Source organism: Muntiacus reevesi, chromosome 7, assembly GCF_963930625.1.
Source record: "Muntiacus reevesi chromosome 7, mMunRee1.1, whole genome shotgun sequence".
Lineage (NCBI taxonomy): Eukaryota > Metazoa > Chordata > Mammalia > Artiodactyla > Cervidae > Muntiacus > Muntiacus reevesi.
In genome coordinates this window covers 20,921,643-20,936,679 of record NC_089255.1, presented here as the reverse complement: position 1 = coordinate 20,936,679, position 15,037 = coordinate 20,921,643, and the positions used below count along the sequence as shown (strand labels likewise).

The 15,037-nt window shown below is 57.0% G+C and overlaps 1 protein-coding gene across 2 annotated transcripts in view; it reads right to left on the bottom strand.

The window, feature by feature from the left end:
* Positions 1-3,682: 3,682 nt before the first annotated feature.
* ZFHX2 (zinc finger homeobox 2) overlaps positions 3,683-15,037 on the bottom strand; it is a 29,472-nt gene continuing 18,117 nt past the window's right edge. For both annotated transcript variants that reach the window (XM_065941068.1, XM_065941069.1), the window contains exons 4-10: positions 14,638-14,884; positions 13,126-13,200; positions 12,626-12,684; positions 10,920-11,120; positions 10,422-10,548; positions 6,551-10,018; positions 3,683-6,334 (exon numbers count right to left, since the gene is read on the bottom strand). In XM_065941068.1, the coding sequence (XP_065797140.1) occupies positions 5,355-6,334; positions 6,551-10,018; positions 10,422-10,548; positions 10,920-11,120; positions 12,626-12,684; positions 13,126-13,200; positions 14,638-14,884 (5,157 nt within the window). In that variant the 3' untranslated portion in view covers positions 3,683-5,354. The remainder of the gene's footprint in view (positions 6,335-6,550; positions 10,019-10,421; positions 10,549-10,919; positions 11,121-12,625; positions 12,685-13,125; positions 13,201-14,637; positions 14,885-15,037) is intronic.

Here is a 15,037-nt window from a genome sequence, read left to right as displayed (position 1 = left end):
ACAAACTCTCAGGTGACTGTGATGCAGATGGACAAAACTCTTGAGAACACTGTCCTAAGAGATGGCAGTCACCTTAGAGGACAGTTAATCAGGTCTGGGTTTCCCACGTCTTTTGCATCTTCCTTCATCCTCCCCAACCGTATTTCTGTCCTTATGTGTTCATTGTGGTGGGATGTACACATTGTGGGTTGTGAGGATGTGTGTTTTAGGTGGGGGCAGCAGGAGGAAAAGGAGAGATTATGAGGTCAAATCAGGTAGATTTAACTTGTGAGAACTAGGTTTCTCACTGGCAGGCATTATTGCAGAAGAATCCCTCACGGGATGCTTTCAACCCCCAGGTTTGATGGTTGGCCACCCTGTTTCTGAAACCTCACCACTGAGAACCCCTTAGGTTGTCGGGACATGGCTGTCTGCAGCACAGGCAGTTGGGTGTGGACCGTGCAGCTCAGTATGGGCTGGGTCCTAGTTACGCTTCTTTCTGGAGGCGGGTGAGGGTCCCTGAAGTGGAAGCAGGGCTCGGCAGAGGCCAGTGCTGAGTGAGTTGCAGCCGGTGCTGCTGTGTGAGCACTTGGCGGGGCTCTCCTGGTTCGAGCACAGTGGAGGGCAAGCTGGCGGAGAGGATGTGCTGCAGGCGGAGATGTCAGGGAGGGGCTGGGCCGTGCTCAGCTCCTGCTGATTACTTGTTCCAGGCTTTGAGCCACTGTCTGTAGAAGAGTCTGTGTATGGCCAGGGTGGGTGTGAGTCAATGCCGGCCACCTTTCCCCCTCACAGTCTTTCTGGCCCACTGATAATCCACCTGCTTCCCTGCTAGCCTCTATCAGACACCTCTCCACGGCTGGGAGCTGCAGGAAGCCTAAGGCTCAGACAGCTGACAGGGAATAATGCCGTTGACCCCTTGTCTCTCCTTTGTCTGAAGGCTGTGGGGATTCTCTACATGAAGGAGAACGGTGGGGTGGGTCCTCACTCAATTTTATGTTCTTCTCAGAGTTTATGTCTTCCCCTGGGAGGCTTCCCCTGAGGATCACTTCCCATCTTACTCTAAATTTAATGAGTGGTGGTCTAGGTCTTCTGCAGACATCCTCTCTGGGTTTTCTTTCATTTGATCTTTTCACAGTGTAGCCACGCTCTAATGCTGTAACCCCTTGAGGCCTGGCCACTAGACTTTCTTATTGGAGCCAGAGCTTTGTTGGAATCAGGGCATTTCTTCCCTACTCAGTCCTCTAGGAATGACATCCTGAGGGCTGACAAGTTTCTTATTAGTTGCTCCCCATACCTGGCCCTTCCTGTAACACAGGCTCCCAGCCCAGTTTATCCCCATGTTTCCCCCAGAGTTTCTCTCTGGTTTCTCCTCTCCCTCCCTCTCCCCAGCATCACACAGCAGAGGAGTCTAAGTGCTTTCCATGGATCCATGGTCAACATTTGGCCACTCCTCCTGATACTGGTTACATTTCTCTGTTTATAAGCTTTTCTGAGTTAGTGTTGTGTGAGGAAAATGACTGTGTATTGGAGGGTGTTTCTACTTAACGGAAGAGAGTTGATGACTCTAGGGCATGGCCCTTGTGCCTACAGGCCCAGCAGCCTCTTTGCTGGCATCTGTGTGTGTCCGTGCAGCCCTCTACGTGGTTCTGATGCTGTTTCTGAAGGTGTGCTTACTTGTTCTGTTGGTGCAGTTGTGTTTGCTGCATGCTGTATTTCAGGTGTATCTATCTACACAGGGGTGAATGATTAGATGATCAAGTGATCAAAGTGGCTAAGATTTGGGGAATCAGTGATGTGGTCTAAAAGCCCTGAATATGGTGAAGGAACAAATAGAAGGAATTAAACAGGTGGGTTCCACTGTGCCAGGAGTGATTGGCCTTCTTGGTTTTTGTGTGTGCTTCTGTAAGTTTGTGCCAGGGGCCAGAGGGTCAGGGAAGAACAGGTCTCTTGTCCTCTTGCAGACTGACCCATTTGGCCAACAAGTCTTCAGATTTTCTTGTGTTCTTCTACAGACTTTGATTTTTGCTCCTAGTTGAGAATTGGGTACCTTAAGCCATCCCCACATAGGCTCTGGCTTAGAGCAAACACAGCTAAGATCGCAGTAAGTAGGATGGACCAGAATTTGGGTGCTTTAGGACTTATGTATGTCATAAACCCTAGGCCTTTGCCCCAAGCCATGGAAGACCAGTCTTATGAGCCCTTGATTCAGGCTCACTTTAGAGCTGGAGGGGAGGGGGAGGGGTGGGCCTGCAAGATGTAGTAGATGTACTATATCCACTACATGAGTGGATGTACTGCTCACGCAAGTTGGTTTACTGCTTCATAGAAGCTACACATTTTAATCTGGGCAACTTGGTGTTCACCTGTAGCATTCTTCATGGGGCCATGCCAACTCAGCCTCTCTCCACAGAACTACCCACTCATGTAATCTCCAGAGCATAAGTGCTCTGCTGAGGACTTGACTCGGGAAGGGGTTGGGGAGGAATGCTTCACGCCACTGGGAACGTGGAATGGCACCTTCCAGAAAGAAGCATGTTGACTGACTTTAGTCAGCAGTTGGCCAGGCTCTTGTGTCCCCCAGATTACAGGATTCCTGGTAAGGACAGCTCCGTAGTCAGCTCCAGCTCACGACTGTGAATGTACGTGGTGTCTCCATACCAGGGAATCTGGGTGTAAGAGATTGTGTTGAAGAGCAAGAGGAGGATGAATCTGTGGCTGTATTAACTGCTGGAGAAAATATTCATAGTTCAAACTAAAGCCAACCTACCCTGGCTGTAAATCCCTAAAACGCATGATAACACACCTCTAATCATGCCACACCAGGTGTTTGCCGGTGCATTTTTAAAATATTTCCTCCTTTTTTTTTCTTCTAATTTTTGTAACTTTTATACACAAATCACATTCCCAGAAAGCACAGAGTGAAAAAGCTTCTTTCCTCATATACATGCTGCTAAGAAAATAATTTTATACACAGAATTTCGACAGGAGAGAGCAAAGGATGGGGGGTGTGCATGAGAGATGCTGCGGTGGGGAAAGGTGGGGGCTGCAAGAGCGAGCCCACGGTTGGGCAGTTTCACTCCTCTTGCCTGCATTTGTAACTGGTGTATTTAGCATCATCAGGATAACTAATCCAACCCACCCCTTATTTGCTAGAGTTGGAGCTTTTAGTTTCAGAAATGAATGGGCCCAGAAGTGAGATTCACAGAACATGTGGGCACTGGGGACTGAGCAGTTTTCCTTCCCCCTCTCCCCTCCTATCTTTTCTGCAAATGAGCCACTGCTTCAGCATGAATATGTTCGCGGAGTGCCTGACAGACCATGAAATCTTGGTCCCAGGGCTGGCTGGATGAGCATGTGTGTGTGTATGAAATGGATAATGGTAGTAGAAGCAGCCTGAGGGGAGCATGTGGAAGGAAACCACCTAGAAAGGGGAGGTCTTAGGGGCAAGGGTTGGAGGAGAAGCCATCTGGAGGACTGGAAAGTTTCTGCAGGCTTTTCTCCGCTAAAACACCTCCTTCTCCACCTGGTGCCACTGCAGGTAGGCTTTGGGGTTGCCACAGTTACCACTTGATTCTTACAGAAAAACAAGGCTAAAAGGTGGTTAAAGGTTAAACCCTGCTTCTAGCTGGTTCCTCATCTGTTGGTTCCCTGGGGGATCTCACCCTATCAAAGACTGACCTTGGGCTTCAGTCATCTCCTTGCCCACCCAGCCCCTTGGATGTCATCAGCTCTAGGCCCTATGAGCCTCATAGGGAGCACCTCCTTTGGGGGGGTACCTGCAGAAGCTGTTGGTTCCTGGAGGACGTAGATGTGGCTGGAGGAAGCTGGAAGCCAGGGTAGAGGATAGGGCTGCGGGGGAAAGAACACAGATGGGAGGAAGGGTCCCCACAAAGGCAAAAAGGTTCAAGAAGTGCCAGAAATGTGAAGGGGGCACCAGGAAGGGAACAGAAGAGGTTTGTGAAAGAAGCAGATGAGAGTAGATGGAGGCAACTACACGAAAGATTCAGAAACCAAACTGCCCAGTCCAGTCCAGCCCTTTCCTCCTGAGATGGCCAAGCCACTTTCAGTGACACTGACTTTTCTAACCCACAGCTGAGAATGAGGGGATGTTACCTGTCCTGAGAACATACTCAGTTCAGGGGGCAAGGATGGATCTCTCCCAGCCTCCAGGCTCTGCTCCCCATTACCAGCTTGTGGCTGGGCACAGCCAGGGCAGGGTTGTGCCGCTGGCAGTCCCCAGGACCGGTACCCAAGCAAGGACTACAGCCATTGATCTTTCAGACAAGGTGGTTCAAAGAAACCCTTAAAATGGGGTGGGGTGGGGAGTGACACAAACAGGAAAAAAAAAACCACTTGTTTTATGGGAGAGTTTTCAGGCTTTTTTTTTTTCCTATGTTTTCCAAGTTTGTCAGTTCATTCCTCTGGTCTGGTCTCACCATCTCTCCCACACGAGAGTTCGTGCTCTCTCTTTTTTTTGGTTGTGTATGTGTTTCAGTTTTTTTTTTCAAAAGAACTTTGGATTTGCCGTTGGTGGGCAGCGCCGGTCCCGGAGGCTGGACCCCCATGTGGCAGGGCTGGGACAAGGGGCAGGCCCATGGCTGCTGAGAGGATCTCTGTGTTTAAAGCCTTTGAGAATAAGTTACTGCGGTTCCCAGGGTGCAGGGTGGGGGTTGGCAGAGGGGTTCCTGGTGGCAGCTTCACCTGGAGTCCAGGCCGCAGGGGCTCCCATCAGGTGAGGAGAGTAAGCCGGAGCACCTCCCCCTGCCCACCTCCAGTTTGGTTAGAGTTGCGTGGGCTCCCTGCCCATCTCAGGCTTCAGCCTTGGGAGCCAGCTGAGTATTTGGGAAGAGTTTGTGAGCTGTATGGTACTCTAGCCGAGCGGGTAGGAAGGAGGGGAAGTGGCAAAGTTTATTTTCCTTCCCCCTTGTCTTGGGTTTTCTTGTTTTCCTTTCTTCTTTTTTCTTTTGGCGTTTTCTCAGTCAGCGGAACAGCATGAGATAACATGTATTTGCATGGTTATAGGAGTTGGAGGGGTGACTGGGAATTCAGTAGGAAAGAGGCTATAGGAAGATGAAACCAAGGAAAGATTTTGTGCCTGGTGGGCAGGCAGACGTGAATGGATAATCAGGATGGGAAGATGGATATGTGCGCCCATGGAGACCAAGGGGCAAGAATCTGCAAAGGATTGGCGTGTCAGTGGGGTGGGAGAGGAGGCAGGATTCTGCTGGAGGTGAGGTGTGGAGCCCACGGAGGGTGGGAACTGAGGTTCCCGTGAGGTGGGCGGGGCCGGGGGGAAGGATTTGCGCTCCCCACACACCCCTTGGAGCAAGGGGAGACCTAAGGCCCTCCCTTCCCCCACATCTTGGTTTATCTGTTTATAAAGCTAGAAGTGTAGAGGTAGTAGTCGTTTTGGGGTTGGAGTCCGTGTGAGGTAATCTTGCTTCCTCTTTGGCAAAAGCCACCGCAGCCGTGGCGGCAGCGGCAGCGTTGCTGGCCATGCCGGGTGGGGCCCCTGGCGGCGGGGCCGCCTTGCGCCTGTGGGCCGAGGAGCGCAGGTGCGAGGCTAGGGCCTCTCGCCCACTCAGCAGCACCTCACATGCCAGGCAGTGGTAGGTACAGACGGGCACCCGCAGCGGCGGGGGCACGGAGCCCCCAGAGCCCCGCCCAAAGAAGCAGAAGGATCTCTGGTGAGCAGTGGCCGGCGCCTCCCCGTCAAATGCCATCTTGCACTGGCGGCACAGGTAGCGATGGGTTACATCCACGGTGGAGATGCCAGGGCTGCCCGTCAGCAGCTCGTCGGCCTCCCCAGCCTCCCCCTCCCTGGGAGCAGGCATTTCGGGTGGCTTCGGAGGCGCGATGGCTGTGGGCTCAGGGGCCTGGGTCGGTGACTGGAGGAGGGCGTTGGGGAGCAGTCCGATGAGGGTCTGAGGTATCACCGGGTTCATGGGGAACAGCCCCTTCTTCATGCCATAGAGCTGCTGGAAGTAGGCCCCCGGCAGCTGGGGGCCAAAGACCGCTGGCGGTGTGGCAGCCCCTGCAGGAGGCAATGGAAAGGGCAGGAACTGGCCCCCCAGCAGGGCTGGGACAGTGGCCTTCAATGCTTTGAGGTTCTTGAGGGCGTCAGTGGAGGAGTTGGTGGGGGCTGCGACTGGCTTTCGCTCACCAGAGACCTTGTCCCCAGGGGGCTCGGGGGGTGGGCCCGGGGCAGAGTCAGTGGCGCCTGCCGGAGAGGGCTTGGTTTGGTCGGGAACTGGTCTCTGAGGTAAAGGGCAGCCTGGGCCAGCAGTCTGGACCACTGTGGTAGCAGGTAGGACCGAAGTGGCGAGGCCAAGGAGGCCTGAGGAGGCTGCAGGGCCTAGGAAGATGAAGAGTGATGATCAGCCACCTCCCGGCGCCCCCATCCTGCCTGCTGGAGATGACCTCCTGCACACTCACGCCTCCCACCACCTAGCCTCCATGCCCCCTTCCCTCCTGCTCCAGCAGGAAACAGAGAGGCCCAGGAGTCAGGAAGGAAAACCCCATTAGAGAGAGATGCCCTCTGAAGCCCAGCTCCTCCAGAGCTCTCACTCACCTGAACTGAAAGGAGCTAGGCTGCCCAGTGGGGGCTGGTGGGCCAGAGCTGGGCCAGACAGGAGGACCGGGGCCAGGCGAGGCAGGGCCGGGGCAGCCCCGAGGGGCACAGAGGCAGGTGTGGCGGGCGGAGCCTTGGGAGCTGGGGGTGCCTCGGGTGCTGGCGCCAAGTCGTAGCACTTGCTTTCACTCTTCAGCTGGGCTCGGACTGCCTCCTTGAGCTTGGCCAGGTGCTGGCGGGAAAAGAGATGGCCTCGGCAGGAGACATAGAAGTCATATTTGACGTCACAGTAGGGGCAGTCAGTGCGCTGGGCTGCCAAGGGGCCCTCACTGCTGCCCCCAGCCCCACCAACTGCTGCCCCTTGGAGCTTGGCCTTCTTCTCCTTGGCGCGAGCATTCTGGAACCAGACCTGGATGACTCTCTTGGGCAGCCCAATCTCCTCGCCCAGCACCTCACACTCCTGCATGGTTGGGGTGCGGTAGGCTTCATAGCAGGCTTTCATGATCTTCAGCTGCAGGCTGCTCATCTGGGTTCTGTAGCGCCGCTGCCCCATCCCATCTGGAACCCCACCCCCACCCCCTGGGCCCCCACTGGTTCCTCCAGCCCCAGGGGACTCCGGTTCGGCCAGACTGGAAGCTGACGAATCACTTAAATCCCCTGCTGACGGACTGCAAGCCTCACTCTCTGGAGAAGCTTTTGATGGCTCCTCTGGGCCCTCGTCCTCACAGGGTGGAGGGGGAGCTGGGAGAGGTAGAGGTGGCTCTGGTGTCAGAGCGGGGGCCTCTTTCCCAGGTGGCAGGAAAGGCAAGGGTCCAGCAGCCGGGGTGACCGTGGGGTAGGGAAGAGCAGGTGCATCCTTCTTAGGGGCCTCCTTCCCAGCCCCGTCATCTGCCTTGCCCAGCAAGAGGTTGAACTTGGGGAAGGGTGCAGGGCTGGGTGTAACAGGGGGCTTGACTGTCGGATTGGGCACTCCCCCAGGGGTGCTTCGAAACTGGCCCTTCCGCTCCCGGGCCCTGGTGTTCTGGAACCAGACCTGCACCACTCGCTTCTTGAGTCCCACCTCCTCAGAGATGCAGTCGAGCATCTTGCGTGTGGGATTGGAGTCCTGCATGTACCAGCGGTACAGGATCTCCAGCTGCTCGGGCAGGATGGTGGTGCGCAGGCGCTTATCCCTGGGGGGCTCGCCCTCCCCACCCACCCCCGCTTCACTGCCCGTGGGGGACAGGCTGCCGTCCTCGTGCTTCCGTTTTAGGGGTGGCCCTGGCACTGACGGAGTGCCTGCCACCAGGGGGTTTCGCTCCCCAAACACCAGCACGGGCAGGTCTAGGAGGTGGGGGGCAGCGCCGGGCTGCACGGGTGGCAGGAAGTGGAGCCGGCGGTGGCTGGCCAGGAGGTCCTGGCTGGGGAAAGACAGGGCACACTGGTCACAGGTGTGGGCTGGGGGAGGCGAGGGAGGGGCCCTGCCTTCGGGCTCTTTGCCCTCTGGCTTTGTGGCCTCTGGCTGGCTCAGCTCCTCCCTGTCTGGGGGTTCTGGTGGTGGGCCCTCAGGCCCTGCTGGGGGCTCCGGGCCCTGTTCCTCCTCTGCGTCATCCTCCACCTCTTCCTCCTCTTCCCCTCTCTCTGCCTCTTCCTCCTCGTCAGCAGGCTGGTCGTCATAGCATTTCTTGAGGTGCCGCACCAAGTCAAAAACACAGGAGAAGGTGGTGTGACAGCGCCTGCAGCCGGAGACTCCCCCGGTGCCTCCTCCACTGGGCACAGGCCCACCATCACTGGCATTTTTACGAGCTTTCTGGCGGGCGTTCTGGAACCACACCACCACCACGCGGCTAGCCAGGCCCAAGAGGCTTGCGAGCTGTTCCACCTCGCCATCCTTGGGGTAGGCACTGGTCTCAAAGAAAGACTGCAGGGCTTGGGTCTGAAACTCTGTGAACTTGGTTCTGGAGAAGCGGCGGCCTGCAGGCACCAGGGGAGGAAGATTCCCTCTGGCGCCTTCATCCTCCTCTGGGGGCCAGCGTCCTCCTGCCCGACCTCGCTCCTCAGGGGGACGGGCCCCCCCTGCCTCAGGCTCTGGGACCAGGAAAGGTGGGCCCAGTTGGGGAGCAGGGGAATCCAGGGGCCCGTCAGGCAGTTTGGGGGACTCCGCAGGGGGTGGGTAGAGGCTATCATAGCTCTTTCGAAACTGAGCAGCATATCTGCTCAGGGCCTCAAAGGGCAGAAAGCGGCGGTGCACGTGCTCCTCATGTGTCTTGAGGATAAGCATATTGGAGAAGAGTTTCCCACAGGCCCTGCAAGCCAACTTGTCCCCGCCCCCCAGGGCCTCTGGCGGGGGCGGGGTCGGGGGTGGGGGCACAGCCTGCTTTCCCTCGTTGTACTGGATCACCAGCTCAAACCCAAAGTTTTCTAGAAGGGCTTTGGCTGCAGTACGGGCTGCCTCGTTGGGCATTGGGTGCGGGGGTGAGGGGGGCCCTGCCTCAGCCCCCTCTTCTGTCGTAGGGGGCCGCTCCCACTCTTGCTCAGCCAGCTCGGCGTTCGGAGGCGGGGGTGGGGGAGGAGGGGCGGCAGCCGGCAGGGACAGCAGCGGTGCAGGCCCAGCCAGTGCTAGCTTGGGCCCTACCTTGAGGTCGTGGAGGTAGAATGGCAGGAGCAGCTGCTGCTGCTGGAGCTTAAGCAGTGACTCGGGCATGAGAGGGAATGGGGGCAGGACTGGGGGGGTGAAGAGGGGGGCTGGGAATCGGTGCAGGTCCAAGGGAGGCGGGGGAGGGGACAGGAAGGGCAGTCCAGATAGGAAGCTGCTGGGCTCGGGGCCTTTCTTCTCAGGGCCTGCCTCCCCCTCAGTCTCGCCTTCCTTGGGCTCTTCTGGGCCTCGCTCTGGCCCCTCAGCCTTGGCATCAGTCTTGGCTCCCCTGGAGCGAGTCTGGTGCAGGACGGAGCGCATGTGAATCTCCAGGGTGGAGCTCTGGTTGTAGGAGACCCGGCAGACGGTGCACTTGAAGGGCTTGTCTGTGGCAGCGGCGGTGGCAGGCGTGGTACCAGCTTCCCGTGCTGGGCAGGAGGGGTCAATGGCAGCCTTCTTCATCTTGTGCAGGTGGGAGACCGAGTTATAATGGACCAGGAGAATGTTCTTCTGCGTGAAGGACTCCTTACACACAGTGCACTTGTAGGGCCGAGCAGGGTCAAGGAACTTGTCCAGGGCAAAGTTGGTGGTCTTCCGATAGGTCAGAGGGTGCCGAGAGTCAGCCGGAGCGGGGTCTGCAGGGCGGGGCTCTCCACCAGCCCCCTCTTCCTCCTCAGCCATGGCAGGTGGAGGCGCTACTTCCTCAGCTTGGGCATCAGGACGAGAGGCTGGAGACTGGGCTGGAGATGGGGGCTGGTCAGGGCTTCCCGTGGGCTTGTCTGGGGCCTCAACTGAGGGTGGGGGAGGCTCAGGAACAGGATCGGGACTGGCTTCTGGGGTCAGGTGAGCGCCTTCTAGGGGAGAGAGAAGGGGGCGCAGTGAGAAGGGAACCATTTCTGAGTCAGACCCCACCCACTTAACATCTAGAGTAGTTCCTCCTGGCTTCGTGCTTCCCAGGTGGCGCTAGTGGTAAAGAACCTGCCTACAGGTGCAGGAGACATGAGATGTGGGTTCCTGTGAGATTGGGAAGATCCTCTGGAGGAGGGCATGGCAACCCACTCCAGTATTCTTGCCTGGAGAATCCCCATGGACAGAGGAGCCCAGTGGGCTACAGTCCGTGGGGTCACAGAGAGTCGGACATGACTGAAGGAGCTTAGCACACACGGTCTTTGCCTCAGTTATCTTCAGATCTGCTTCGTTCAGGGAACCCCGGTCCCCTTTCCTGCCCCTTTGGGAGGTCTGCCATCTAATCCTTACCTGCGGCTTGGGCTCTGCTGGGCGCAGGCTCTGGTGCGGGAGAGGAGGGCTCTGGGCCATCCCCCAGAGGGCTTAGAGCAGGCCCGGGCAGCACTTTGGTCATCAAGGTCATCTCTACGGTTGTGGCCTGAGATGGAAGCGAGGTCAGTGACTTCCCCCACTGGCCCTCTACTCGAGACCCCCCCCCCCCCCCCCCGGCTCCATACCTGGTCGTGCCCAGTCTAGCTCCAGGCTCCTCTGACTTCCCACCTAATCCCTGCCTTCCCCACAGGGGAGGGCCTGGCTGCCGCCTCCGCTGTCCTACAGCCTCAGCCGTGCCTGCCGTGGAAGCCAGCTCTCACACGCCTCAATGGTGCTTCCTCACCAGCGAGCAGAGGCTGCTGGACAGGTTCAGCCCCCAGGTTGCCTCCAGCTCTCAACTCCTGTCAGATCCCCACAGAGCCACTTCCTTCAGCACACCCAGCCACACAGCTGCTGGCCCCCGCCCCCCGGACTCACCACGAGCAGCAGCCTCTCCACACACTCGGGCACCACGTTATGGAGGTGGCTGAGGTGGAAGTGCAGGGCAGGCCGGCCCACCAGCTGCTCCTGGCATAGCGGGCACCTGAACGTCGGCTGCACTGCGTGCTGGGAGAGCGCGTGAGCCCTCACCTGCTCGGACTCCGGACTCAGGAAACTGCAGTATGGACAGCAGAATACCTGGGGGCACACGGGCGGGCTGTCAGGGGTGGGGGGGACCCACCATCTCGGAGCCCTGGGGTTTATGGACATGGCCGGGTCCCCCCACTCCTGATGGAGGAAGAGCCCCAGTCCTGAAAGCTGAAAGCTGACTCCGCCCTTGCTTCCCTCTGTCTGAAGAAAGGCCCAGGCTGAACTGCCCTCGCCTACCCTCCACTCCTGTCTCCTTCATCCTGGTTCCTCTCTCTCCCCGTCTCTGCTGCCTGCTCAGTTCTCGAGCCTAGACAGGGCCCTGTCCCTACCCCTCTGGTTTAGTTTTCGTTTCTTACCTGCCCCCACCCTGCCGGTATCTCCTCCGTGAAATGGCCCCCCTCCCCTCTGGCACTTCCTGGACCCCACAGGCTCCCTGCCCACTACCTGCGCTCCCTACCTGTCTGCTCAGAAGCCGCCTCATTCTCCCTCAGAGTCTCAGCAGCTCCCACTTTCTCCGCCTGCCTCTTTCTCCCCTTCCCTTTTTAATGTAAACAAACACGACAGCTCCCCCAGTGGCCCAGGAGAATTCTGGCCTGGCTTGGCTGGCACCTTCCTGCCCACACCTCCAGAAGGTGGGGCGGGGAGGCCCCTCTGCTTCCACCTTGCCTTCGTCACCTGACTGCCTGACCTCCAGCCTGCATTTCTGTCTTCCTGGCTCACTTCCTCCCATTGCCAGTGCCACTGGTCCAGGACCACACATCAGGGAGGGAATGGCCAGAATGGAAGGGTATCCAGATGCTCAGCTTAATGCACTCAGGCCTGGGAGCAGACATCTCGAAGTCAGGACACAAGGGAGCCGAGGATATATGCCGTTACTGCAGTGTCTGCAGTCATAACACACACGCTGTGTGCAGTCCAGTGTGGAGAGCTGGGAGGCAGGGGGTGGCACCTCAAGACCAGAGGCTGGGGATCCCCCCAGAGTCAACCTAAATGACCCTTGGGTCCTGCCTATGTCATGCATCCAGACTGGCAGAGCTTGCTGTCGGATCACCTGGGTCAGTGGGTCAGTTCCTCTGCCCCAGGGAGGTGCCAGGGCAGTGCACCCAGGGCTCTCTAGGAGGTGAACTTCACATCTCATCTTTCTGCTCCCAGCAGAAATAAACAGCTGGGCAGCAGCTAATGCTTTATTTTTGCCTTTCTCTCTTCATTTATTTACTTCTTCCCTCCCTCCATCTACTTCCAGTCTTTCCTCCCCTCAATAGTTTATTTCGTCACCTCAAATTCCCTCAAATTCCCACCATTGCTTCCTGTTTGTTATCTCCCTTGTGCTCCACCCCTCAGGGTCAACTGTGCTCACATCTGTAACCAGACCTAGGTGCAATTTCAGAATTGTTGTATTCAGAGTGACATGAGTCACAAGCATGACAAAATGAAGTCTACCTTTGGTCTGAAATCCCTTGTCTGTAAAGGTCTACAGTTCAGCCTTTAGAGTGTGAGCAGATCTCAGTAAAATCAGAGCCCCCCCAGCTCTTCCCCGTTACCCCAGTTCTGACCGTGGTCTGGTTGGCACTGTCTCCAGGAGGGCCAGTCTTGTTCTCTGCCTCTTCAGAAACTGAAGATGAAAAGAGAGATTCAGAGACTCTGACAGCCCTCCCTCTTCCTTTCACAGACCCCAGGCCCTTAAGATGGTCTGATTTGTAGTGCAGGGCTTGCAAGGTAGAGGGTGGCCCCTGGGGAAAGGGAGAAAGAGCAGGAAACTACAGAACTGCACTCATGCAGGGAGTGGGGCTTAGCAGGGCTGACCCCAGGCTGGCGGGATGGCCACAGGGCAGAAGCACCCAGCTCTCTGTGGCTCCACCTCCCTTCTCTCTGATGAATCATTTCTTTTGATCATGGTAGCTCCTTCAGCACTGGAGGCCTTGCTGAGTGTCTGGATTACCGAGAGGTTCCATGAGTACCTCAGAATGTATGAGAATTGTGGGGCAGGTGTGGGGGGAGGGCCGGTAAGGAGGAAAAGGGATGGAGGAAAAAATGGACCAGATAAGTAACTCACCCAACTGTTCTGTCTTATTCTGGGCATCTTTCTCAGGGGTGGGTGGCCCAGCTAAGAGGGTGACAGGAGTCTTCCCTGTGTAGGATGAAGGGAGAGTCAATTTAAAAGAACGAAGCACTACAGAAGGGAAGAAAAAGGGCAGAGGAAGCAGGACAAGCAGCCAGGCAATGAAGGAGAAGATGGATAGATAAATCAGTAGGCAGGAAAAAAAAAAAAATCAGTAGGCAGGAGAAGACAAAAGAGCTGCTGAAAAGAAATACAGAGAATGAGGGGCAAAATTACAGTGTTAGGACTGGTTACTGTTGTTTTAGTTGATAAGTTGTAGCCTATTCTTTTGCAACCCCTTTAACTGTTGCTTGCCAGACTCCTCTGTCCATGGGATATCCCAGGCAAGAATACTGGAGTGGATTGCCATTTCCTTCTGCAGGGCCCAAGAAATCTTTCTGAGTCTAGCCCCGACACTTAAAGATGAGGGAACAAGCCCAGCAGTAGACAGGAACAAGACCAAACTCAGCTCCCTGTCTTGACTGATCGTGGAAGCAGGGAGCCCAGAAAGGTAGAGTGAGAGGCACCGAAGTGGGAAGGTGAGGTTAAAGGGAAGCAGCTGCTGTGAGTAGGAAGCGGCAGGTCTGGCTGGGAAAGGAGATTACCACTCAAGCAAGAATTGACAGATGTGTAGGAATTTATTTTCGGTGGCGGCCTAATTAAAGTGTTAAAGTTCCTTAACTCCACTCAGCCCTGCGCCAAAATCGTTAGCTATTGATCTGGGCCCCTCCAGCACTTAACTCCAGCCAGCATATTGGCAATTCAATTAGCACCAGTCAATGCTGCCTGTTCCTGGTTCTTGCTGCCTATGCCCTCACCCTCACCCACCGCCAGCCTCTACAAAGCCCGGACGCCTGTGCCCACGTCTCAGAGCCCCTTTCAGGCTCTTCTGCACTCCCTGGATCAGTGGTACCTGGCAGACTGTTCCAGTCTCTCTGGTACAACCTCAGCTGCCTAAGGAGGACCTTAAGCCCAGCCTTGGGGCTGAGGAGCTCCTCCGAGACAGGAATAGGCTGGGGAGCTCATCAAGAGTGTCCTATCCTGCTGCCTTTGGGCCACGCCCCCAGCTCCCACCTCCTTCTGACCAGTCCTGGCCCAGCCCAAAGCTGTCTATTGTTTTTCTGTTCTTCTCCCTTCTCCTTCCTAACCAGCTCCTGCCACCACCAACCCACCTCCCCCCTGCACTTCCAGCACACCGGTCACGACTCAGACTCACTGGGTGGTTCCTTCTCACCTCCCTCCCTGCCTGCTCTATTTCTCCATCCCGCAAAACCTCTGCTCTTCTCTTCCTTCTCCTCCAATAGCCTCTTGTCCCAGTGTTCCTGAAAGTCAGTTTCAGCACCCTTCACGGCACCTTTCCACTTGCTCTGGACTGTGCACAGATCCGTTTCTCGTCCTTGCGCCACTCTCTCCTGGGTCCCCCGCCCGGGCTGCCCTTCCCTTCCTCTCCTGTCCCCTCTTCCTCACCATGAGGCCGGAGCTGCCCATGGCTGAAGCTCAGGATGCTCTGAAGAGCCGGGAGCCCCTCGTCAGCCGCGGGGCCACTCTGTAGCAGCTGCAGGCGCCGCTGGGCCTGGGCGTCACGGTGGGCAGGTGCCCGCAGGTGCTGCAGCACCGCGAGGCGGGAGGGTGTCTCCCAGGCGCACAGCAGGCAGCGGAACAGCCCCGGTTCTGGCCCCGCCGCCGTCGCGGTCCCCTCCATCTCCAGCAGAAACTGAAAGCATGCAAAGAGGCTGCTCAGGCCCAGGACGGACAACCCCGATTCCAGGGGGCTCCTTTGCTTCCCCCAGGGGAGTCTGACCAGCAGCAGCACCCCCACGTCCCTTCCTCTCTCTCGAGCCCTTTTCTTTCCTTTGGCCACCTTAGT